We start from the raw sequence: 25995 nt of genomic DNA on the forward strand, positions 1-25995 counted from the left end.
GTGTACATCTCCTTGCTTCGCCTTTCTGTCTAAAACAGTGGTTCCCAACCTTTTTTTGACCAGGGACCACTAGGACTTTTTTGTTCGGTGCAGGGACCCCAAGGTTCAAAATAAAATTCCGGGAATTTGAAAATAAACTTTAATCATAACTGTTAGTTAAACATTAAACTTATAATTATATTTTAATATATATATATATTATAATAGAGAACTTTTAATTGGAAATATTAATTTATTATGGGTTTATAACTTTGTTTCGCGGACCTTAATTTAGTTCTCGCGGACCCTTGGGGGTCCATGGACCCCTGGTTGGGAACCAGTGGTCTAAAATGATTATACAGTGCATGGATTGCTTAACTTAAGTAGTGCCTAGCAAATTCATTTCCAGAGCACCAAGGCTGTTTACTTTCTTGGCTGATCCTGGTAGGTTAACCTAATTGTTATGCTGAATCCTGCTGGGACTGCTTCTAAAGATTTACTTCTTATATAATTTTAAAATCCATTCTCGACGTTATTAATTAAAATGGAACGGGGCAGAGAAGGGGGGGAAATCAATGCACTTACATCCAGGTCATTTACACATCAGGCCATGGGTTGTACATCAGCATTTGGAGCAGGCGTACATGTTTGGTGGTGCGGGTCAAGGCAGTAGTTTTTCAGGCTCATGATAGGCTGAGAAATCGTAGATCGGGGGTAAAACACATGCACGGCTAAAAGAGTTTTAAAATTGTAAATTTCAGCCATGCAGGGCTCTAGTTCAACTTGGGGCTGGGGTGTTTCCCCATAATGGGGCAAACGGCAGCTCTGCAGCTGCTACAACAACACAAGGATTTGCACTGTGTTACTGAAGTTAAGCTGTGGCTCCGCCTCCTGCGGCCGCCATTTTGTGGTAGCCATTTTGGGGCTGCGCCCACCATGCTGTGTCAGAATCCCAAATGTGCCCGCAAGCTCAAAATGGTTGGGGACCCCATCTGAACATCCTGAACCTAAATTGGGGACCTGCATGGCTGATATTTGCGAGGGGAAAACATTCTGGGATTATCCATGCAATCGTACTCTGGTCACATTATGAGAAGACAAGAGTCACTGGAAAAGACAATCATGCTAGGAAAAGTTGAGGGCAGCAGGAAAAGAGGAAGACCCAACAAGAGATGGGTTGACTCTATAAAGGAAGCCATGGCCCTCAGTTTGCAAGATCTGAGCAAGGCTGTTAAGGATAGGATGTTTTGGAGGACATTGATTCATAGCGTTGCCATAAGTCAGAAACGACTTGACGGCACATAACACACACACACACACACACACACACACACACACACACACTACTGATGGGCATGACGAATGTTGTAAGCTGCAGACTCCTGTAGATAGAAGAGGCAGTGTTGAGTGGTGGTTAGCGTGTCAGACACACTCGGTCCACCAGAGGCACGGGTGGCCTAGCGGACACAGCACCCAACACCCGTGGGGCCCGCACAGCTCGTGGGAAGGTGACAGCCGGTCTTTCTACGGCCCACGCAACCTGGGGGAGGCATGCCCAGCCCACAGTGGCTGCCTTTTCCTCTTTCCCTCCCTCTCTCCCTCCTTTGGGGGGCAGAGCCAGGGCCAGCCAGGGGGTGGGGCCCATTTTTAGGGCCATTATCCCCACCCAATCGACCCCGGCTATTTTTGAACGTTTTGGGCTCAGAGGAATCTTTAGATCATAGAATCATAGGGTTGGAAGGGGCCATGCAGGCTGTCTAGTCCAACCCCATGCTTAGGCTTGCCAATAGCCCAGCATAGACGGGCAAATGCCTGCCAATCGACTGGGCTGCCCGATGACCCTCATCTTGTCAGTGAGGGGAAGAGGGGGTTTACCCAGAAGTGATGTGGGCGCTCTAGCACTCTCCCCCCCAAAAAAAACCTCTGTGGACACCTTACAGTTTTCGGAGGCAATTGCTAGAGCGTCTGTGTCACTTCTGCGTCACATCGCCCCAGTTGCGGAAAGCTCCTGCCGGTTGCCAGGAAGGACCTGGCAACCCTACCACTACTCAATGCAGGATCAGCCTAGAGCATCCCCTGACAAGTGCTTCTCCAGCCTCTGCTTGAAGACTGCCAGTAAGGGGGAGCCTCGCCACCTGCCTAGGTAGCTGATTCCACTGACGAACTATGCTTACTGTAAAAGATTTCTTCCTAATATCCAGCCGGTACCTTTCTACCCTCAACTCAAACCCATTATTGTGAGTCCTAACCTCTGCTGCCAACGGGAACAGCTCCCTGCCCTCCAGCGTGGTGTAGTGTTTAAGAACGGTAGACTCGGATCCGGAGAACCGGGTTTGATTCCCCGCTCCTCCACATGAGTGGCGGACACTAATCTGGTGTACTGGATTTGTTTCCCCACTCCTGCACATGAAGCCAGCTGGGTGACCTTGGGCTAGTCACAGCTTTCTTAGAGATCTCTCAGCCCCACCTATCTCACAGGGTGTCTGTTTTGGGGAGGGGAAGGGAAAGTGATTGTAAGCCGGTTTGATTCTCCCTTAAGTGGTAGAGAAAGTCGGCATATAAAAACCAACTCTTCTTTAAGTCTTTCAAATACTTAGAGAGCAATCAGCCTCTTTTCCAGACTAAACATTCCCAAGTCCCCCAACCTTTCCTCATAGCGCTTGGTCTCCTCGTCGCTCTCCTCTGCACCCACTCCATTCGGTCCACACCCTTTTACAAGGGAGGCCTCCAGAACTGCACACAGTTCTCCAGATGTGGCCTGACCAATGCGGTGTACAGTGGGGCTATGGTATCTTGTGATTTGGATGTTATGCCCCTGTTGACGCGCCCCAAGAGTACATTCGTCTTTTTTGTCTCTGCATCACATTTAGTGCTCATATTCAGCTTACAGTCCACCTGTACCCCTAGATCTTGTTCACACACAGTGTTACCCAGAAGTGCATCCCCCATCCAGTATGCACGCTTCTCATTTTTGTTGCCCTGATGTAGATCTCTGCCCTCGTTGTCGTTGATTGTGTAATCTTCACGGCGCGTGAGCAGATATCTCATGGAATTTAGGCATTACCAGACTATCCTTTGGCTTTTGACTGTCTTGTGGTCGTTTTTGTCACCCAAATTTGGTTCAGTTCAAAAAGAAAAATTGACAACGTCGGGGGGGGATGTGCCTTTCTTGGATGTATTCCTTTTCCTCCAGATCTCTTTCTGGAAAAGGTCACGAGGAGTTCCAAGCTTTTTCAGCTGGAGTTAAAAATAGTCTCGAGTGACTCAGCCGTTGAGCGCCATCATTTTCTCTGCTTTATGAAACAGCAGTGCTTCACAGAGGTGGAGTGGGGGGGACACAACCCCAACCAGCATCGAATGCCATTGTTTTCAGCTACGTTTTCCAGCACAGCTTGCTTTTTCAAGGTGAGGGACAGCCAAAGCAGTGATGGAAACGCCTTCACTATACAACTGCTCTGAATGACTATGCGGTAGCTCATTGTTTTAGTGGCTGTTACCGCACTTGTATTCCCAGCGATGTATTAAGAGTTTGAAAACGTTATAAAAAATACTGTTCGCACTTTGTTTGGCCCCTTTAGCCGTGAAGACGTCTTCCAACCATTTATAAGCCGTGGTATCCAAAAACCCTTTGAAAGCGATGTTTTTTACAACGTTTTCAAACTCTTAATACATCGCTGGGAATACAAAGTGCGGTAACCCCCAGTGTTTAGAAAGACTTTGGATTTCAAATGACAATGGTTATGCAGTTTTGAAAAGTCTCCACAGTGTTGGCCTTTGCAACAGACACAGCATGGTGAGCCAGCGTGGTGCGGTGGTTAAGAGCGGCGGACTCTAGTCTGGAGAACCGGGTTCGATTCCCCACTCCTCCACATGAGCGGCGGACTCTAATCTGGAGAACTGGGTTCAGTTCCCCACTCCTCCACATGAAGCCTGCTGGGTGACCCTTGGCCTAGTCACAGTTCTCTCCAAACTCTCTCAGCCCCACCTACCTCACAAGGTGCATATTGTGGGAGGGGGGAAGGGAAAAGGGGATTGTAAGCTGCTTTGAGACTCCTTTTGGTAGAGAAAAATGGGGTATAAAAACCAACTCCTTCATGGTAAAAAAAAAAGGAGTGTGGCTTCTGTCTCTCTGCATGCTTTATTTAGTAAGTAGCTATCAGGCAGGAGAGTTATGTTGCATTGGCTTAGATGTTTGCTGATAAGCGGTTTGAGCAAACCGTAGTTTTTCAAGTGCATATGGAACTGCAAACTATGGCTTGCACAGAGTACAGAAGTGCAGGAAAGCATGAAGGGGATATCTGAATATCCGTACCATGGCTAACGCCTGTGAACTGAACCTCTGTGCCTCTGGCCTGTGCCTCTTTTTCTGCTGGGAAGGTAGACCCTGGTAGAAACACCCAGGTCCATCCTCACATCATGCCCGCCCCGGAGCCCTGTTGGCCCATTTGAACTGGGGGGCGGGATGTCAGCAGCCGCATGGCTGCAGGAGAATGGGAAGCCTCGCTCTGCCTGCCGTGTGCTGCCCTGGGACCTGGTAAGCTCTGCTGCCCCCTGCCTCACCTTCCCGGCCCCACCACCCAGCATCTCAGCTCCAGCTTAGGTGCACCCCCCTAGCACATGCCTGCAAATGGGGGCTCTGCAGGTAAGTCTGAGCCCGTGCTTATAAATAAATTAGTGATGCTTAAAGCTGACACGATTCACCTGAGCATTAGGTCACAAGAACATAAGAAAGGCCATGCTGGATCAGACCAGGATCCATCAAGTCCAGCAGTCTATTCACCCAGAGGCTAACCAGGTGCTTCTAGGAAGCCCACCAGCAAGACAACTGCAGCAGCATTATCCTGCCTGTGTTCCAAAGCACCTAATATATAATAGGCATGCTCCTCTGATCCTGGAGAGAACAGGTATGCATCATGACCAGCATCCATTTTGACTAGTAGCCATGAATAGCTCTCTCCTCCATGAACATGTCCAGTCCCTTCTTAAAGCCTCCCAAGTTGGCAGCCATCACCAAGTCCTGGGGCAGGGAGTTCCACAATTTAACTATGCCTTGTGTGAAGAAATACTTCCTTTTATCTATTTTGAATCTCTCCTCCTGTGGCTTCAGCAGATGACCCCGTGTTCTAGTATTATGAACAGACACCATTAATAGACACCGGGTTCCACAACTAGACCAACAGCAGCTCACCAACTCGGTATTGGGCCCTCTCTGGGATTTGACAGAGCTTCTATTTTTGCTTTCCGCCAGGGACTGCAAAATCCGGGAAGGAAATGGGGGCAGAGGGACAAGCACCTGGCAGGCCGCAGTCCATGGGGCGCAGCTGCGTGCAGTTTGCTGAGTCGCAAGTCAAGCAGGCCCATCGTGAGCAACATTTTGGAGGTCGGCTCAAAAGCCTGACTTTTTGCCCAGCACACGCCAGTGCTGACTCGGATGTCCGTTGGGACAGGGCTAAAAATGTTCTGGCCAGAGCCTCAGTTGGTTTCCAGATGCAGTCAGAGAGTCCTCTACGTGCCGCCTTCGGCAGCATATCTAATCTCCTGCTGCGTGCGAAATGATTGAGCTTTGCTCAGGTGGCGTCAAATATCAGAAGGAAGAGGGGCTGCCGGATCTGTCATGAGACGGCCGTCGTGTTGCTTGCCTCTGATTCGTTCCGTCCTCTGCTTGGTCTGAAGGGCGCAACAGAAATCTGACTACCCTGCGAGTGCAGATAAATAAATACACACATGTGGTTCCCTTAATAACACGTACATGGAGCCAACCACTTCTTCTATTGCTGTTTGGTTCCCTTTGTCTTGACTGAAGACCAGTGGTTCCCAAACTCTTTGATGAGGGATCTGCTACTGAACTGGCTCTCATTTTTGGGACCCAGCATTGAAGGCCACTGGTGATGTACCTCCTGCATGGCTGTTTTTTTGGGGGAGTAAGCCGATCCCCTGGGAATGAATGAGGCTTTAGAGTGAAGGAGGAGGGAAATGGGGCAGCTCCACCCTCTCTTTTCCTTTTTCCTGCTGCTGGGAGAAGGGGGTCCAGCTCAGGAGGTAGATCCTCACCACCAGTGGCAAGAGAGTCATATCCCTCTTTGGTATGTTGGTTGGGGTTGCCTATTTGTAAATGGGTCCCTCTTAAGGTTGCCAAGTCTGGGTAGGGAATTACCTGGAGATTTCTGGGTGGAGCCTGTGGAAGGTGAGGTTTGGAGAGGGACTTCCGCAGATAGGGATGCCAACCTCTAGATGCTGCCTGGAGATCTCCTAGAATCACAACTGATCTCCAGGCTACAGAGATCAGTTCACCTGGAGAAAATGCCTGTTTTGGAGGGTGGACTCTATGGCATTATATACCAATGAGTTCCCTCCCCTCCCCAAACCCTGCATTTCCTAGGCTCCACCCTCAGAATCTCCAGGTATTTCCCAATCCATGATGTCCACCTTCAATGCAGCTATTTTCTCCGGGGCAACTGATCTCTGTAGTCTGGAGCTCAGTTGTAAATTCCTGGAGATCTCCAGGCTGTCCCTTTAATATCAATTTGATCTGCAGCAAATACTAGGTGATGTAATTGGAAGGCTTTAAGAGGGGAGGTGGACATGTTCATGGAGGATAGGGCTATCCATGGCCACTAGTCAAAATGGATACTAGTCATGATGCATACCTATTCTCTCCAGGATCAGAGGAGCACGCCTATTATTTTAGGTGCTGTGGAACACAGGCAGGATAATGCTGCTGCACTCGTCTTGTTAGTGGCTTCCTAGAGGCACCTGGTTGGCCACTGTGTGAACAGACTGCTGGACTTTAATGGGCCTTGGTCTGATCCAGAATGGCCTTTCTTATGTTCTTATGCCTATTATATTAGGTGCTATGGAACACAGGCAGGACAATGCTGCTGCAGTCGTCTTGTTTGTGGCTTCCTAGAGGCACCTGGTTGGTCACTGTGTGAACCGACTGCTGGACTTGATGGGCCTTGGTCTGATCCAGCATGGCTTTTCTTATGTTCTTATGACCTCCACACCATGAAAAGCTTCAGTTGCCCATTTCCGCACATTATGTTCCCTTTACATCTTTGTATTGTTTTAATGTGTATGTATTGATTGAGCAGTAGCCTTATTACATTGCAGTCGCCGCAGTCAATCTGTTGCTTTAGCTAAAGACGTGAGGACTTTGTAATGTGTGAATCGTCCCTAGGACAGACAGGTATTCTGATGGTCCCGTAAGATACGTAGTGATAGGAAAGAGGTCCTCTCTCCACTGGACAGCATAATTTCGGGCGGTTCTTTGATTACCGCAGTGGTGCGTTTGCTGTTTCCCCTTGGCTCCCTCTCATGATAACATCTGCTTTCAAGAAATCAAATGCAACTGGGGTAATGACATACTCACCGGGACAGGCTTGCCGTTTGTCTCGTTTTTCTGGATGTTCGACACAGTCGACCCTGTTTGATTTGGGAGTGAGCGACGATCGACTGTCAGAAGCGGAACCGGTCCCACCTTTTCCCTCCTGTCCTCTCTTTGCCTTTTGCCTTCAGCAGAAAATACAAGGGGACCCTTCGGACCTGATGCAAGCTAATTGCTGAGCATTTGGTTCGGATTTAGGCTGAAACAATTGGTCTTCTGTCTCTCATCGGCTCGGGGTCTCGAGTACTAGTAGTAAGTAGCCTTTGCCCAATCCTCTTACATGCCCAGAAACGCAGAAAGCTCACAAGGATCTGTGTTGTAGCAAAATGGACCGTGAAAACTGTAGACCTCAGGTAGGGTTTTGAGCGTTGCCTGAGTGATAATTACCTGCTTTCTTTTCGAGCTTTCACTTGACATTCTGCAGCATTCCTGGTAAAGTATATACATTTTTTTTGAAATAGTGTTTTGCCTCTTGCAGGGTTGTCAAAACGACTACGGAGCTGGATCTGCTGCAGCCGCCGCGAAGCACGTGACCGAATCTTTCAAGGTACGTTGTTTGCTAAAGCTGACTTGCCTGGAGCGTTTCTGCGGAGAACAGTGTCCTTGAGACGCAGGGAGATTTGGCTTGGTTTCGGCCTGTGAGGGTTGTGGGGCTATTGACGTGTGCGAGAGTGTTGTAGATTTGGTGTGTGTATGGGGGGTGGGTGGGTAAGGATTCTTCTGCACTTGGCAGCATAGGTCTCCTACACGTTTGATCCTGATATGGTGCAGTGGTTAAGAAAACAAGTGTTCAGTTGTGTTTAGAGTGCTGGGTTAAGAAGAGGGGAGACAGTGCTCAGTAGAAGTTAGAGTGTTTGACTAGGAGAGCCAGCGTGGCGAAGTGGTTAAGAGCGGTGGACTCTAATCTGGAGAACTGGGTTTGATTCCCCACTCCTCCACATGAGCAGCAGACTCTAATCTGGAGAACCAGGTTGGTTTCCCCACTCCTCCACATGAAGCCAGCTGGGTGACCTTGGGCCAGTCACAGTTCTCTTCAACCTCTCTCAGCCCCATCTATCTCACAATGTGTCTGTTGTGGGGAGAGGAAGGGAAGGAGATTGTAAGCCGGTTGGATTCTCCTTAAAAGGTAGAGAAAGTCGGCATATAAAAACCAACTATTCTTCTTCTAAGACATGGGAGAGCCATGGGCAAATCCATATTGTTATGCAAATCTTATCAGGGGAACTTGGGCCACTCATGTTCTCTCAGCCTGGCCTACTCCACAGGGTTGTTATGGAGACATAATGTGGGGCGGGAACCTTGTGTGCCACTCTGAATTCCTTGAAGGAGGGTGGGATAAAAATAGTTTTGATAGCTAGATCTGAGTTCTGATAACCTCTCATCCATGAAGGTCATTGGGTAGTCTTGGTCTGGTTACTCTCCCTCAGCTTAACATACTTCGTAGGGTTGTTGTGCGGAGACGATGGAGGTGGGGAGGACCATGTAAGCTACCCAGAATTCCTTGGAGACGGGGGGGGGGGAAGTTGGCAAGATAAGCTTGTTAGGGTCAAACCAGACATGACACTGGGAGATGGAGATATGGATATTCACAGAGTTTTAAAAATGGAAAGTCTAGCCATGCAAAGTTCCTATTCAAATTGGAGCTGTGATATTGAGTGAGAAAAGAGAGGGTTTTTTTTTAAAAAAAACATAGTTTTGCCAATCAAAATTCTCCAAAGAACAGAAGAAAAGAAAGGCAGAGAAAGGGTTTTTGTCCACCCCCTAAGAAAAATAAAATCATAGAATCATATAGTTAGAAGATACCTCTAGGATCATCTAGTCCAACCCCAAACCAGAGAGACGTTGGTAGTTTTGATTGATGATTCTGCCCTGGGAGGGATGGGGAAGATGGATTAAACTCCTTTCCCCCTGCACGGTGGTCCAGGGTTGCCAACTCCATGTTGGGAAATTCCTGGAGATTTAGGGGGTGAGCCTGGGAAAGGCGGTGTTAGGGGAGGGACCACAGCTGGGTATAATGCCATGCAGTCTACCCTCCAAAGCGGCCTTTCCCCAGGGGAACTGATCTTTGTAGCTTGGAGATAAGTTCTAATTCTGGGAGATCTCCAGGACTCACCTGGAGGTTGGCAACCCTGCCATGGTCTCAGCCCAAATTAGGGTTCTGCTCAATTGCTGTTTCCCTTTACATGGAAGGACTTTTAAGCTCCTAAAATCAACTGTGCTGCCGACTCTTCCTCTATTTCTATTTCCTCCTTTCAAATGGTTCAGATCCTTCCTTATTTCTCCCTTTGTTTTTGTTTTTTTGTTTTGTTTTTGTTCTTATTTCTCCCTTTGTTGTTTCCTCTATCAATTTTTAAAAAAACAACACAAGAAATCTTCAAGGGTCTCATTCTTCCTGGACGCTGATACAGCCTATAGGTTGGAAGAACAATTAAGAAGGTTGCTGGATTCCAGTCTTGTCTTCTTGACAAACGCACTGGGTGACCTTCAGCAAGCAGCTCCCCCACTTACAAGATGGGGATAATAATACCGGCCTACCTTACAGGGCACATTCAACTCTGAAAGCGCCATATAAATGTTAAGGACCACTATTCCTTGTGACTGTTTAACTGGAGATGCCCGGGATTGAACTTGGGGACTTTTGCATGCAAAGTGGGTGTTTTGCCATCTCCAAGTCACATCTCTTCCCATGCTGTTTGAACTGAAGAAGGTTCCCCATTACAACCACGACTGCCCCCAAACTGGAGGGTGGGGGAGGTATCAGCAACAGCAGATGCACACGGCTTGGAACTCTGGCTCAGAGCAGCAGTTAATTCTTTAATGAAGGCCCTATCAAAGTCAGTCCTATGAGGAAAGGTTGAAGGAGCTGAGTATGTTTAGCCTGAAGAGGAGAAGACAGAGGGGATAGGATAACCATGTTCAAGTACTTGAATGGCTGTCATATAGAGGAAGGTGCCGAGTTGTTTTCTGTTGCCCCAGAAGGTCGGACCAGAACCAACGGGTTGAAATTAAATCAAAAGAGTTTCTGTCTAGACATTAAGAAGAATTTTCTAACACTTAGAGTGGTTCCTCAGTGGAACAGGCTTCCTTGGGAGGTGGTGAGCTCTCCTTCCCTGGAGGTTTTTAAGCAGAGGCTAGATGGCCATCTGTCAGCAATGCTGATTCTATGACCTTAGGCAGATGATGAGAGGGAGGGCATCTTGGCCATCTTCTGGGCATGGAGTAGGGGTCACTGGGAGTGTGTGTGTGTGGGGGGGGAGGTAGCTGTGAATTTCCTGCATTGTGCAAGGAATGTCCAAGGGGTTGGACTGGATGACCCTGATGGTCCCTTCCAACTCTCTGATTCTATAAAATTCCCACGAGAAAAACTTGATGCCAGTTTGCTTTAAAAGGGCCTTCCGTGCAGCTTGGTAGGGATCGTATTTACTCCAAGCCCAGGCTAAAAGAAAAAGTAGCTGGCCCCCAAAACGGCAAATGCATACTAGGGTGATCTTGAATATGAATCTGAAGAAAGAGCTTGCCTCTTCCTAAAAGATGTTCACATTTTTGGCTCACACATTGTGGTAGTCAGGAAGGAGCATAAGCAACGGGCTGTTCCTTTTATTTTAAAACTAGAGGGAAGGGAAGTAAATTACACACACACACATATTACAAACAACCCTTTTGTGATTTTTAAAAATTTGTTAAAAGTGACCTTTTGCATGAATGTTGAACTGGGACCAGAGTAATTTCTCTTCTCCCAGAGGTAATGTGGAAAGTACATGTGCTTATATGATTGTTGTAGCGCTATTGCCAAATGTAGCAGGATTTTATTTGTTACTCGTCTGTCCAAACTGGCTCTCCAAATGACTCACGGTGCTCAATTCAATGCATACTAAACTGCCAGTTGAAATCTGCCATGGTGGTGGTGGAAAATTCTATTTAATTGCAGCCGACTTATGGAGACCGCATAGGGTTTTCAAGACAAGAGACAAACAGAAGTGGTTTGCCATTGCTTGCCTCTACATAGCGACCCTGGACTACCTTGGTCGTCTCCCATCCAAGTACTCACCAGGGCCCACCCTGCTTAGCTTCTGAGATCTGATGAAATCAGGCTAGCCTGGCCCATCCAGGTCAGGGCAATTAAAAACCATACCATCAAAATGTAAAAAGGATCACTGGAAAAACTTTGGACAACACTCCTTTAATCCACTGGTCACATTCAGTTTGCTCTGCTGTAACTTGACTCAAAAAGGGTATTTGTTCCTTTAATGGCAAGATAGCAGGATATAAATTAAGTAAATAAATAGACCAATGGTCCAATTCAGGCAGCTTCATGTGTCCCCCAAACACACACACCCCATAATGCATAGTCCACAGTTCGTCTGGAGCCTTTTTAGGGTATTGGGGTTGGGCAATGGATCATTTATCAGGATGCCTGGATCAAAGCAAGCATTCGTATCTTGGGGCTTTTCTGCATTTTCGTTTTCCTCGCCGGTAAATTCCTGATTTGAATTTACACCGGTTTATGTCCGGCATATCTCCCTGCAGATTAAAACTGCAGGTTTTTAAGCTGGATATAAACTGGTATAATATCAAATCGACCACTAGAGGGAGCAAAATGTATACAGAACAGGGGGGAAACCCTGAAGAAACAGGAACTTACAATTTACAAGCCTGGCAAGCCTAATTACTACTCACCTATGGATTTGTCGATTGACTTTACAGCAGGGGTAAAATCTCGAGGTGTGTTGAGCGCCACTGAACAAAAAGCTGCTAATGTAGCTTACACTTTTGATAGCAACCACACTATCAGTCAAGGCCAGCCTGAGTTGAAGATTAAGCATGAAGGATCACACACACAAGCCTGCCTTATCGTGAGTCCGGCCATTGGTCTGTCAAGATTGGTATTGTCTACTCTGACCGGCACAGCTTTCCAGGGTCTCATGTTGAAGCCTTTCACCTATTACCTGACCCTTTTGATTGGAGACGCTGGGGATTGAACTGGGACCTTCTGGATGCTAAACAGAGGGTTTGCCACTGAGCTCTGACCTCTACCGTACAGTTCTGTATGAAGTACACCACCAATACTTTTTATAAAAACATCCCTCAACCACATTCTAATTACCCTGCAGGAGGAAGAAGAGAAGAAAAGGAGTTGGTTTTTATACCCCGCTTTTTCTTTACCTTTAAGGAGTCTCAAAGCAGCTTACAATCGCCTTCCCTTCCTCTCCCCACAACAGAAACCTGGTGAGGTAGGTGGGGTTGAGAGAACTGTGACTAGCTCAAGGTCAGCGTGGTGTAGTGGTTAAGAACGGTGGTTTGGAGTGGTGGACTCTGATCTGGAGAACCGGGTTTGATTCCCCACTCCTCCACATGAGCGGTGGACGCTAATCTGGTGAACTGGATTTGTTTCCCCACTCCTACACATGAAACCAGCTGGGTGACCTTAGGCTAGTCACAGCTCTCTCAGCCCCACCTACCCCACCGGGTGTCTGTTGTGGGAAGGGAAGGTGATTGTAAGCCGGTTTGATTCTTCCTTAGGTGGTAGAGAAAGCTGGCATATAAAAACCAACTCTTCTTCTTCAGCCAGAAGGCTTCAGGTGGAGGAATGGGGAATCAAACCCCGTTCTCCAGATTAGAGTCCAACGCTCCTAAACACTATACCATGCTGTCTCACAATACTGGCTGAAAAGACTCCAGATTGCTTCTTTACTAGTCCTCAATCTCGCCCTAATAATAATAGAAATGGCTGCCAGGGGACTGGGGGTGGGGGAAGGTAGAGAGGGCAAGAAAAGTGCCAGTGGAAGGGATCGATGACCTTGCATGAACAAACCTGAAATAAACAGTCTGGCCAGGCTCAAGGCTTTGAAGCGGGCACTGGCATGCCTTCGAGCTCCGTAACTTAACGTTGTAGTAGGCGTCCGCTCTGGGAAGAGCAGAGTTTTGCTGGATCATCTGCCGTTCCAAGTGATGTCATGGCATAAAGATTCCTCGGAGCTTGGAGGCAGCTTCTAAAGGGATGTTTGAGAAAAAAACAGATGTCTTGTTTCCTAGGGCCTATTAAGCTAATCTCAAAAAAGAAAAGAAAAAAGAAAAGAAAAAAGAGGCTCAGGATAGGGGTTTAAAAATAAAGCAAAAAGAAGAGTGAAACTCTGCTTGAACAGTGCTATCCTGTGCAGAAATCCCGGGATTTCAATAAGTTTAGAAGGGGGTGACGCTTCTTAGGATCTCATTGGTGGTATTCTGGAACCTCTGAAAGCCAGCGTGGTGTAGTGGTTAAGAGCAGTGGTTCAGAACGGTGGACTGTGATCTGGAGAACCGGGTTCGATTCCCCACTCCTCCACATGAGCGGCAGATTGCTAATCTGGTGAACTGGATTTGTTTCCCCGCTCCTCCACCTGAAGCCAGCTAGGTGACTTTGGGCTAGTCACATTCTCTCCGAACTCTCTCAGCCCCACCTACCTCACAGGATGTCTGTTGTGGGGAGAGGAAGGGAAGGTGATTGTAAACCAGTTTGATTCTTCCTTAAGTGGGGGAGAAAGTCGGCATATAAAAACCAACTTCTTCCTCTTCACTAGTTATCCATGACTCCCCATTAAATCCCTCCCTCTGGAAGTTTTCTTCAGTGGATTGCTTCCGTCACAGTAATTTATCTCTAAGAAGTGGCTGAATTATGGCACGTTAATCCCTCACCATTGCTGAATGAGAAATTGTTGCATTTCTAAATAAAGGGGAAAGCCGCAGACAAATCTTCAGCAGGTGTTTGCGGTCTACCCGGAGGAGCACTTGCGACTCATGCTCCTAAGCTGGTATACAACTCACTCGAGCCACTTGTGATAACAGCCTTAGGCGCTCGATGAATGTGGCGTTGGACGCACAATTCGACATGCTGAAAGACTTCACCCAGAAAGAAAGAGAAAGTACTTGCTTCTAGTTTTTCACTGTTGCAAAAGAAAATGGGAAAGCCGGGAGCTAAGCTGATAATTCCTTTCCTCCTCATGACAACCTGAGCCTGTATAAATGAGATACAAGAAGGAAATAACTGCCATTTTGCTTAATTGGCACGACATTTCCGCACTGCAAAACTCAAGATCGGAGCCTGGATCCTAATTAGCATATGCGGAATACTTCATGAGTTAAGCGTTGCGAGAAACTAATCGTTTGTGTGAGTGGTAACCTTTGCACTAACTGTCCAGCACAACTCCCGGTTGGGTCACTGGAGGCTTTCGCAGTGTCCCATGGCACAACTTTATTTTCAGGATCCAAGGTCAATAATAATAACAATAATTTATTGCCGTCATAGACCAGAAGATATCATATTACCTTTCTATGCTGCGTTTCCAAAACCTAAAACCTTGCATATCAAGAACTGCTAACAAAACAGATAAAATACGGGTAAAATACTAATTAAACCAAGTATAACAGTGTAAAACTTGGAGCAGTATTTCTATACATATTGCAATTCTTTATCCTTTCCAGCAACTCCTTTCTTGCTCCATGCTTTTACCACACAAGCACAAAATTCGGCCACTTGTTTCGAGATTGTGGGATTTTCGCCAATTAATAACTCGGATCCAAGATCAAGTGATTGCTCGCCCCATTTCAGAAACAAACTTTGGGTTGCATGGCGGGGAATGCGCAAAGGAAACATCTTTGGAGACAAGTCATTCAATGCTATTAGGCCAGTTCTGGAAACACCCTCATGGCATTCCACCCAAAGTGTAGGCATCGTGTCAGTGGCGTGTGGCAGTGAGTTTACAGTGTGCTTGACTAATCCCAAGTGGCCCCCATCCGCCATATTGTACTGCCACTTTTTTTCCCGCTTCTGGATGGAGAGCCAGTCCTGCCCAGCGAGCATATCAGGCAGAGATTAACGGACTCCCAAATTTATTTATTTATTATTTATTCGTGTTATTTATAGTCCGCCTTCTTCACTAGGACTCCAGATGGATTACACAAAGCTGTTGGTCACTAAGGTACTACTGAGAGCTAGCGGTGGACTCTAATCTGGAGAACCGGGTTTGTTTCCCTGCTCCTCCACATGAAGCCTGCTGGATGACCGTGGGCTAGTCACCGTTCTTTCCGAAATCTCTCCGCCCCACTTACCTCACAAGGTGTCTGTTGTGGGGAGGGGAAGGGAAGGCATTTGTAAGCCACTTTGGAACTCTTTTCGGTAGAGAAAAGTGAGGTATAAAAAAGAACTCTTCTTCTAGGGAATTTTGGGAATTTTAACTGAGTAATAAAATATATTTTACTTGATTTTACACCATTGGCCCTGGCCTTATTTTTTACCTCATAGTGACTGCTGTGGCCCTTTTATTTCTCTTTGTGCATGAAATTTTGGTGCCAAGTTTTGCATTTTGATGAGTCAGCGTTAATATTTCCTCAATACAGAGTTGCATCGAGGAAGTTAACTTGCACCTTCTCATCCTGTTTGCCTATTATTTGTGTGTATGTCTTGATAAAAAAAATGGATTTTTACTCTTGGTGAGTAACTCAGGCCTTACCGCAGGGCGCTGTGTATTCCGTATCAAGGTATGCAAAAAATTTTGATTTGGTTCTTTTATCACTGTTAAAACTTCGGTCAGATTCTTGAATATCAGAATCAAGGCTAGCCATTTTAGGAAATCCGTCTGATAGTTGTTTCAATGGTAAACATGCTTCCAGCTACAACTTTCCCGTCACCCAGTGGGCCAAAATTGTGAGAAGTTGGACCCCTCGCCCAAGATATCTTCCTTCCCAATTTCCAAGCAGATTGTCGCTTGCAGAGTGGGCGCACTCCAGGGGGGAGTTGGCATTAGAAAGCATTTCCAGGTTCTTTTCACAAAACCCTGAGGCTGAGTAATGGGGGTGGGAGAGAGATATGGTTTAGTTCCCTTTTTTCTTTCCTTTCCCCCCTTCTTTTTTTAAAAACAAGACTTGGGCATGAAGCTGAGGGAGCTCACCCCTCTTCAATATCGCCTCACTGCACTCTGTTTCCCTGTTTCTCTCTGTGGGTTGGCAGACTTCCTGAGTGAGTTTCTCCTTGAGAGAAATTGTCCTTCAGACAGCAAAAAGTGGTAATAAAAGGTGGGAGCTTTGCTCCCACATCCCATTTTCACTTAAAAATAGACTCCCTGATTTACTTGTCAGCGGGGGGGACGGGACCCGTACATATTGAGTTTCCTCACGGTCGTTGTTAAATATAATGGAGACATCCAGCCTCCAGGAGATCTTGGACCCCCAATCAACTGTTTCGTTTCACACAGAGGTGATCTGATTAATGGTGTATCGGTTAAGAGCGGCGGTCTCTAATCTGGAGATCCAGGTTTGATTCCCCGCTCCTCCACATGAAACCTGCTGGGTGACCTTGGGCCAGTCACAGTTCTCTCAGAACCCCCCCCCCAGCCCACGTGGAGGCAGACAGTGGGAAACCACCTCCGAACGTCTCTTGCCTTGAAACCCCTACAGGTTCGCCGTAAGTCAGCTGGACTTGACTGCGTGCACACATTCCCATTTTGGAGGTTCCTGTGTTTATCGCAGATGACCTGTAGAAGATGTTTTGCTGGGTTTACGACTGTTGTGGGGCTAGTGAGCATGCAGCCTTCACTCCTGCCCTGGCTGTGACACCTGAACGAATTTTTTTTTTTAAAGTTGCTACCTGCTCAGTATAATTTTTGCCTTTGTGGGGTATTTGACAGTGGTGAATTGAAAATATATAACAGCTCCTAGTCTGACACCTTAACCACTACACCGCACTGGCACTCTTTAACAAATTGTGTTTGACAAACCTTTGCACGTGAAGAAAACTGAAAGCTCTGGCGAGCCCTTCGAGGTGAACCCAGAGCTGTTCACGCAAAGGTTTCCTAGGCGAGCAGTCAAGCTCTTCTTTCGCCTGCTAAAATCAGAAATCGAAACAAGGGCCTTTTATGCAGGGACGTTTCCCCGCGGTCACCCCCGGCGACTAATTCAGGGCTTCCTTTTGATTATGCAAGCCTTTGATTATGCAAGTCACCTCGATCTCCCCGCGCGTTTTGCCCGTGTTTGCAGATGCTGTTTTAGCCAGAATCTTGAAAACGGGGGCAAAACGCGCAGGGAGAGCGGGGCGACCTCTGACGGGCGGAAAAAGCATGCATCATCAAAAGGAAGCCCCAAAGCAGTCGGCGGGGGTGACCGCGGGGAAACATCCCTGCATAAAAGGCCCCAGATACGAGTCCGACAGCCAATATATCACACTGGCTCTCTCTGGTTTTCTTGTTTCCATGTTCCTTCTCTTTAAGCATCAGAGTCCTTAAATTCATCCCCCCACCCCCCAACTCTTGGTTCAGCAACTTCACATCCCGTTCATAGGTTAATCAAAAGGAAACCCCGAAGCAGTCGGCAGGGGTGTCCGCGGGGAAATGTTCTGCATAAAAAAGCCTGCATAAAAAAAACGTCCTGCATAAAAAAGCATAAAAGAGAGATTAACTGATTTCCCCAAAATTGTAAAGGAAGTCTGTGTTAGAGGAGGAAATTTTAACCGTGAGCTGCTTCCAAGTATTTTCAGCTGACTCCCCTGACTGCTGAACCATTTCTCGTTCCTCTTGCCCACCTTGAGAGGGATTTGGCCTTTTACCAGAAGACAGAGCTGGACTTTCCTCATTGCGCGGCTTGACTTGTAATGAAATCCGATTGTTTCTAATTTCCTCATGTTATCAATTTAAGCTCCTCAAGGACGAGAAATGTATTTCCCTGCGATCTTTGTTATGCTGTTTCAGGGAAGGAGGCTTCCTCTTTTGCCTGCATGCTTCAGCAGGTTATTATGGGCTGGCTGGTAACACTTGGCCAGTAGCAGGCGTCAGATAGGGAACACGAATTTCCATTATTGTCTGAAATAAGGGATGCTGACGGTTGACCAAGCACTTAACAAACACTTTTTAGTTCCCAAGTTTCTGATCCTCCTAATGATCAAGATCTCATGGGGTGCTTCTAAAATATCGCCTTTGCTGTAATGCTCTCTTCATTCAGGAAAATGCTTTTGGGGATGGATGACTTTGAATTTTATTGCGGGGGAGCGAGAATATACATATACCCTATACTTTTTTCATGCTACAGGCAGTCTGAAGCAGTAGAAAAGAGCAAGAGTCCAGTAGCACCTTAAAGATGTCTGAAGAAGTGAGCAGTGACTCATGAAAGCTCATACCCTGCCAGAAATGTTGTTAGTCTTTCTTTAAGGTGCTACTGGACTCTTGCTCTTTTCTGCTGTGTGGCACAGGGAGAGAGGCTGTGGCTCAGTGGTAAAGCATCTGCTTTGAAGGTCCCAGGTTCAGTCCCCGGTATCTGCAGTTTTAAAAGGATCTGGTAGGAGGTTTAGTGTAGGAAAAACTGCTCTACTAGGTTGATAACTGCACACATCGTATATGAGAGACATATACAAACCAGTATTACAACTAGAACCAATCTGACCAGATGTTTGAATAATTGGTAAGAGATTTTACAACTTATACACATGCCTGGTTTGATTTGAACTGTTTGTATATGTATGTATGTATTTATTTCTGTAAATGTGTGCAGGCTTAACATGAGTTTTAATTGACCACTGATGAAGGCCCAATTGGCCGAAACGCGTTTGGTATGTGGTTACAGATATCAACCCTAGGTAATGCCATTATGCTATTTTAATGTTTTTAAAATATTTATATACACATACATATATTTTTTTTCTACCCAACCTTGGGTACCCAGCAGGAGGTTTAGTGTAGCCAGCATGGTGTTGTGGTTAAGGCGTTGGACTAGGATTTGGGAAACCCAGCTTCGAATCTCCATTCGTGCCACGGAAACTTGCTGGGTGACCTTGGGCTAGTCACCCACTCTCAGCCTCGACCCTGGCTAGTATTTGGATGGGAGACCTCCAGGGGCATGGCGTGGAGGCAGGCAATGGCAAACCACCTCTGAACGTCTCTTCCCTTGAAAACCCTACAGGGTCGCCATGTCAGCTGTGACTTGACAGCAATTACTACTACTACAAGGCGGCGAAACACACACACAATGCAATCGTAAACAGAGCGATACCCTTCTGATGGTCTTACAAGGATATATTTCTGTTTAGGACTGCATTCCCAGTGCTAGGCTTACGTATCATCATCGTCATCACCTTTGTGAGGCGTTTATCACAACATAATTATAAAACAGGGTTATAGAAACCAAACAGTCTATAAAACATTAACATTAGCAGTGGCATTATGTAGAGTAGTGGTTCCCAAACCTTTTGGGCCATCGCCCCCTTGGTTCCACAAACTCAACCCCAGCGCCCCTTGCCCTATCCTGTAAAAAGGATTATTCAAAATTGGGGTTTGCATGACTCACTAAAGAAGATAATAACAATAAAATTTCAAAACAGTAACAATTAATTGCACATGTATTCCAACTCAAATTAAAACTTTTTAGTTGAAATTTATTCAACAGAACTGATGAACTTGATCCAGTGGTACCAGTTCTTCAAAGTCCGGGGGGAAATTCTGATAGTTTCCTCCAAATTTGCCAGCATGGTGCCATAGCTTGATCTATTGTAAATTAGTGAACAACACAGTTGAAGGGGCCCACCCCTAATGCCCCACCTCTGGTGAATGTTAGCCGCTCAGAGCCTGGCCTTGGGCCGGGATAGAGAGCAGGATATAAATGGATGGATGGATGGAAGAAAAGATAGATAGATAGATAGATAGATAGATAGATAGATAGATAGATAGATAGATAGATAGATAGATAGATAGATAGCAACCTGAGTCTTCCTTGGTGGTTTCCCACTCAAGTACTAACCATGGCCAACCTAGTGTAGCTCCCAGACTTCTGAGACAGAGAAAGGGGGTTTTAAAAATGATCTTTGGCTCCCTTTCTCATAATCCCAGACCTCATGGGTATCCGGTGAAGCTGCTGGGTAGCAGAATCAAGACATTAAAAAGTAACTTCTACTTCACTCAAAAAGTCACTGACTTGTAGAATTCTCTCCCGTAGGATGTCATGACAGCCACTAGGTTAGTTGACTTTGAAAGGGGAAGACAGGTCCATCAACTGTGAACCACGATGACTAAATGGAACTTTTGGGTTCAAAGGCAGTAGCCCTTTGAATACCAGGTGGTGTGGAATAAGGACAGAGGAGGCTATTATGGACTACTTATTCCATTTGGAGGTATCTGATTGGCCATTGTATGAAACCGGTTGGAGTATTAGCTGGACCATTGATCTAACGTAATTGATCTTACATTTTTATGCATCTGCTTCTGTGTGTTTTTGTTTTATCCCTAGGCTGCCGACTTAATCATCAACCCCTCTAAGACTTTCAAGGAAAAGCCAGACCCCAGTGGCCTTGTGTTTGGAACCGTCTTCTCAGACAACATGCTGTTTATAGAATGGTCCTCAGATTCAGGATGGAAGAAACCTCATATTAAGCCTCTGGAGAACCTCTCCGTCCATCCTGCCATATCAGCCTTTCACTATGCTGTAGAAGTGAGTACCGGAGTAGAGCAAAAAGGAGTTCTTACCTGTTATATTTGTAGTCTATGGTTTTTAAGCCTCATTTCTTGTGTTGCAAAATGTGCTGCTTTTGTTTGAATGGTTGAACGTACGATACGGAAATTATTATTTGAGATGTTGCTCCGGAATAATGACACTTATATAAGGAAAGATTGAAGGAGCTGGGTATATTTAGCCTGAAGAGGAGAAGACTGAGAGGGGATATGATAACCATGTTCAAGTACTTGAAGGGCTGTCATGTAGAGGAGGGTGCCGAGTTGTTTTCTGTTGCCCCAGAAGGTCGGACCAGAACCAACGGGTTGAAATTAAATCAAAAGAGTTTCCATCGAGACATTAGGAGTAATTTTCTAACAGTTAGAGCAGTTCCTCAGTGGAACAGGCTTCCTCGGGAGGTGGTAAGTGCTCCTTCCCTGGAGGTTTTTAAGCAGAGGCTAGATGGCCATCTGTCAGCAATGCTGATTCTATGACCTTAGGCAGGTCATGAGAGAGAGGGCATCTTGGCCACCTTCTGGGCATGGAGTCGGGGTCACTAAGGATGTGGGAGGGGGGAGGTAGTTGTGAATTTCCTGCATTGTGCAGGGGATTGGACTAGATGACCCTGGTGGTCCCTTCCAACTCTATGATTCTGTGATTTCAGTTGTCTTCACTTAAATGTTGGAAAACAGGTATTAAAAATGATCTATCTGACTGTATTCCACAGCACCTAATATAATGTGCATGCTGCTCGGATACTGTAGAGCGCCATGGCTACTAGTAGCCATGGATATCCCTCCATGAATATGTCCACTCCCCTCTTAAAGCCATCCAAATTGACAGCCAGCACCACATCCTGGGGCGGGAAGTTCCACAATTTAACCATGCGTTGTGTCATGTTGATTTGGAATCTTAAGTAGATAAATTGAATATATCCCCAAGGCCAGTTAGCTCTGACCTGGATGGGCCAGGCTAACCGGACCTCGTCATATCTCAGAAGCTAAGCAGGGGTCAGCCCTAGTGAGTACTTGGATGGGAGGGTACCAAGGAAGGGCAGGGTCACTACGCAGAGACAGATAATGCCAATTAGTCTCTTGCCTTGAAAACCCTAGAGGGTCGGCATAAATCAGCTGCAACTTGATGGCGTTTTCCACTGCCAAGGCCTGTTAACATGTATTTGGACATCACTTGATTATCCAGCAATGGGTTGCAGCTAAGTCTATGACCTGGCTCCGCTGGAAAGCACTGAGTCTCTCTTCACTTCCCGAGGGCTCATTCACATGCACCCATTGTCGTTTGGAATTGCTGTCACCAGCTGAAGAACGGGTATTTGTGAATCAGCGCCCACCTCGGGTTGGCAGAAGAGACCGTGCCATTCGTTCCCCACCCTCCCCCAAACTTCCCGCCGCTCTACCAGGCTGTCAGCCTCGTAATAGCACAGTCATCCACTGGAAGCCAAAAGCGTATTGCCTCCAGCAGTGAAACGAATTGGTGCTTGCCAGAAGCCAGCGTGGTTAACGGTTGAGCAGTTTAGTGCCAAATTCTGCCGTTTCGGTGCCCGTAAGAGCGGCATATGTTATACTTCTATCTGTGTCGGAGCCTCAGTTAAGGGCACGTTTTTGCTGCCAAGGAGCATGTGGAGAAAACGTGGGGCCTTTTAATTGTTTCTTTTTGCTGGTTTGTTTTTCTTCTCCCTCTGTTGCAAATTTGAAAATGGCCAGTTGGTTTTGGAAGACGGCATACGTCCGGCGCGGCTTCCAAATGTTGGGACAAGGATCTGGCTGAAGGCCTAAGGCCTCCCCGCCCCCCAGTCCTTAGGAAGACTCTGCTGGGCTCTTTCAGATCTTGAACCCCTCTCGTTTCTTCTCTCCCTAAGAGCAGTATTGTGATTTTATCAGATCTCTCTCTCTGGCCGAATACAGCTAGATACATTAAGTGCTCCTGGTCTTCATGAAGAGCAAGGAAACACCCTGGAACCCTGGATGTGAACTGCTGTAATACCCATAATCTGAAATCATCATTGCTAATAATGAATATGCTCTTTTTTTATATGTTCCCCCCCATTATTTTTATTTCGTTTTTGTTATCCTTGTTGCATCACGTTTCCTCTAGCCAAGAGGACTGACAGAGGCGAAACTGCTCCACATGCTGTGGCTCAATGAATACACAGTGGGTATAACACAAGTTAACAATGATGCTTTTGGCGTTCCCCTCCCCTCCTCCCGCCACGTCTCTGCATTTTTTGTGGTCTGTGACTCCTCCTCCGATAATCCTGGCTCTGCCACCTACGTGGTCTGGCTTGTCTGTTGCCGATAACATGGCGAGTGTCAGATTATTACCCATGCATTCATTCATTTTTGTTTTGGTTTGTTATCGATCCATCAACAAGATGCCTTGAACCAGCCTTGCAAACAGAGTTCATAGAACTTACTAGCCTGCTTGCCCAAACGTTGCTATGCTGCGAGCTACTAGTGGGGGCTGCGTCTCGGTGGCGGAGCAAACGCTTTGCATGCGGAAGTTCCACAATTCAGTCCCTCGTTCGAAAGAGCTCAGCTACTAGGAATGACATCGAATTTCTCATCCCCTGTTGTTTCGCCCCAAAAATCCCAGTTTTGCTTCTCCCTTTTGCGAATCAAACCAGCGGTTCTTTCTTTTTGCGCCATTTTTCTGTGCCCTTGCGTCAGAATGGTTCCGTTAAGTGTGTGCCCTGCTCAACTTATTTGTGCCTCGACAAATCAGCATTATTAAACCAAAGAATGGCACACCTTGTACGTATTAAGTGCCATCGAAATCTATGGAAATCTACAAAATCAACAGCAAAAAGAGGGGGACCTTTCTGGCAAAGATATAAGCAGATATAAAAAGAGATGAAGAAGGGACTATTCTCTCATCCCTACAGGTAGCAGATGTTGGAAAAGGTGTCTGTTGTGGGAGGAGGAAGGGAAGGAGATTGTAAGCCGGTTTGATTCTCCTTAAAAGGTAGAAAAAAACGGCGTATAAAAGCTAACTCTTCTTCTTCTTTGGATGGCACTGCAAGATACCTGTTCTGGCTGCCATTTTGGGGGGGGGCATGGATTAAGGTTTAGATCCAGAAAAAAAGGTAGGGAAATGCCAATGAATTTCACATAGGAACTTTTGTTTGTTTATGTTACCTGTCCCATCAGTATGAGATGGGATGACCTACTAATGTACACATTATTCAACATTATGGTGCTTTGTTTTGTCTGCGTCCATATATTTTATCTCAAGAACTCTTACAATGGCCCTGTAAGGCGGACCAGCACTAGCATCCTATTGCAGATGGGAGGGGTTCTGATAGTTTACGGCTGGGTTGAGAGTTGAACCGGAGGACTTCCCAGCCCCACCTCTTTCGTTCCCATTCCCAGCTCTGCTTTGTGCGCAGTGGGGAAATCCCACCCACAAGCGAGCGCCAGAAGCTGCTTTTCGGTGAAATCAGCGGGCTCGGAACTCCCCGCTGCTTTCCTCCTTCGCTACTGAAAAGGCTGAGCTGAAAGTTTTTGTAGATGTTCCTCATCTTTCCAGGAACGGCTGTGCAAGGCCTTTTTGTTTGTAGACAACTGTTTTCATTCTTGGTTTCCCTCCAGGCATATTTGAGTAATCTCTGGGGTTGCACGGTCAGAGTTTACAATGAGAATTATAAACGCCCGGAGACTGCGGCGCATCTACTGTCACTGTGCGTGGCTGGGATGTTTTGACCCCGGCGGCGATCGCCTTGTTCAATATGTGTAGAAATCAGGGCGTCCCTTGGATGCGAGAGGCACTCATTAGTTCTAACAGCAATCTCGCCAGTTAAAACAGACTTTTCGTTCTCTAGCTAGAATCCTCTTGCATTGATGAAATTCTCGCAGTTAATTAGAATATGGTTGATATCAGAAAAGGCCACGGTATTGTTGCCATTTCGATGCTGAGATATTGGAGTTAATAACATCTCCAGTGAGCCCTTAAATCAGGGGTCCCCAACCTTTTTGAGTATGCGGGCACCTTTGGGATTGTGACATAGCATTGTGGGCGCAGCCACAAATTGGCTGTCACAGGAGGTGGAGGCAGCCAGAAAATGGCTACCACAGCTTACTTTCAGTCACACAGTGAAAATCTTCGTGCTGTAGTGGCAGCCGCTGCCAATGTAACATTTGTACAAATCTGCGCAGTCAATCAGAAGCTTTGCTGGGGAAAAGCCCCACCTGGCCCTACCCACTTCCTAAAAACACTTGGTGGGCACCAAAAAAGGTACCAGTAGGCGCCATGGCGGCCACGGGCAGCACCGTAGGGATCCCTGCCTTATATGATTACTGGTTAGAAGTGAACTCTAAAGATTAATCAATCAAAGGGCTTGTTGACCTGCCAATTAAAACTTGCAGGCCCTGGGCAAACAGGGAGTCACCCAGGTGTCTGCATCGGGAAGTCCCACCTTCCCTGCCTGCTCAAAATCATTCTCAGCATCATGCAGAAGACGCTTGGCAGGATAGCTGGATTTTTCTAATTGGGGGTAGCAGAATACTATGGCATGATTTTACCACTATACAGATGGTATTTACCTAATGTTTGCTTAGTAATATTTAGCATATATATAAATATATTAGAACTGTTAGGAATCTGAGGCGGACACATGGGGGGGGGCTGTCAGTGATGGCCGAAATCACTTCTGGACAATATCTGAAAGTGACTTCACACCTCTCTAGGGATTGCCAGAAACTCTGTGGTAAAACCATTGAGTCTTTGGTAATTCCTAAAGAGGTGTGACACCACTTCCAGGTTCCCCCCGGGAGTGCTGTCACACTGTCAGCCTGATGGCAGTTTCCCCAGGAGGAAAATGGAGCGGGCAGCCCTGATATATAAATTTTTGTTGGCAGTTGTTACAACAGCCTTGTAAAACTAGCCAGTATAATGATCCCCATAGTGCAGGGGGCGGAGGAATGAGGCTGAGAGAACCACCTGCTTAAAGCCATATATGGAGTTTGCGAACAAGGGAAGATGGGGACCGGCAAGCTTCCGCCCGGTCACAGTTTATTCTCTCAGCCCAGACGCTGCACCAGCTCCCGTTACATCTCCAGTTCTGAATACATGCAAACTGTCAACAAGCTTAAATTTTTCCATTTATTTTGATAGCATTTTGAATGTAACCGTGTCTTCGTTGCACCGGCTGCTGCTCAGCAGTACTGACCATTTCCAAC

The 25995-nt window shown here is 46.6% G+C and overlaps 1 protein-coding gene across 2 annotated transcripts in view; it reads left to right on the forward strand.

The window, feature by feature from the left end:
• Positions 1-20632: 20632 nt before the first annotated feature.
• The window catches only part of BCAT1 (branched chain amino acid transaminase 1), a 29211-nt gene continuing 23848 nt past the window's right edge, over positions 20633-25995 (forward strand). Inside the window, exons 1-2 of one of the 2 annotated variants that reach the window (XM_056846304.1) lie at positions 20633-20803; positions 22916-22972. In XM_056846304.1, coding sequence (XP_056702282.1) covers positions 20693-20803; positions 22916-22972 — 168 coding nt within the window. In that variant the 5' untranslated portion in view covers positions 20633-20692. The remainder of the gene's footprint in view (positions 20804-22915; positions 22973-25995) is intronic. The other variant, XM_056846305.1, reaches the window with a different exon arrangement.

This window comes from Euleptes europaea, chromosome 3 (assembly GCF_029931775.1).
Source record: "Euleptes europaea isolate rEulEur1 chromosome 3, rEulEur1.hap1, whole genome shotgun sequence".
In the NCBI taxonomy this organism is placed as follows: Eukaryota; Metazoa; Chordata; class Lepidosauria; order Squamata; family Sphaerodactylidae; genus Euleptes; species Euleptes europaea.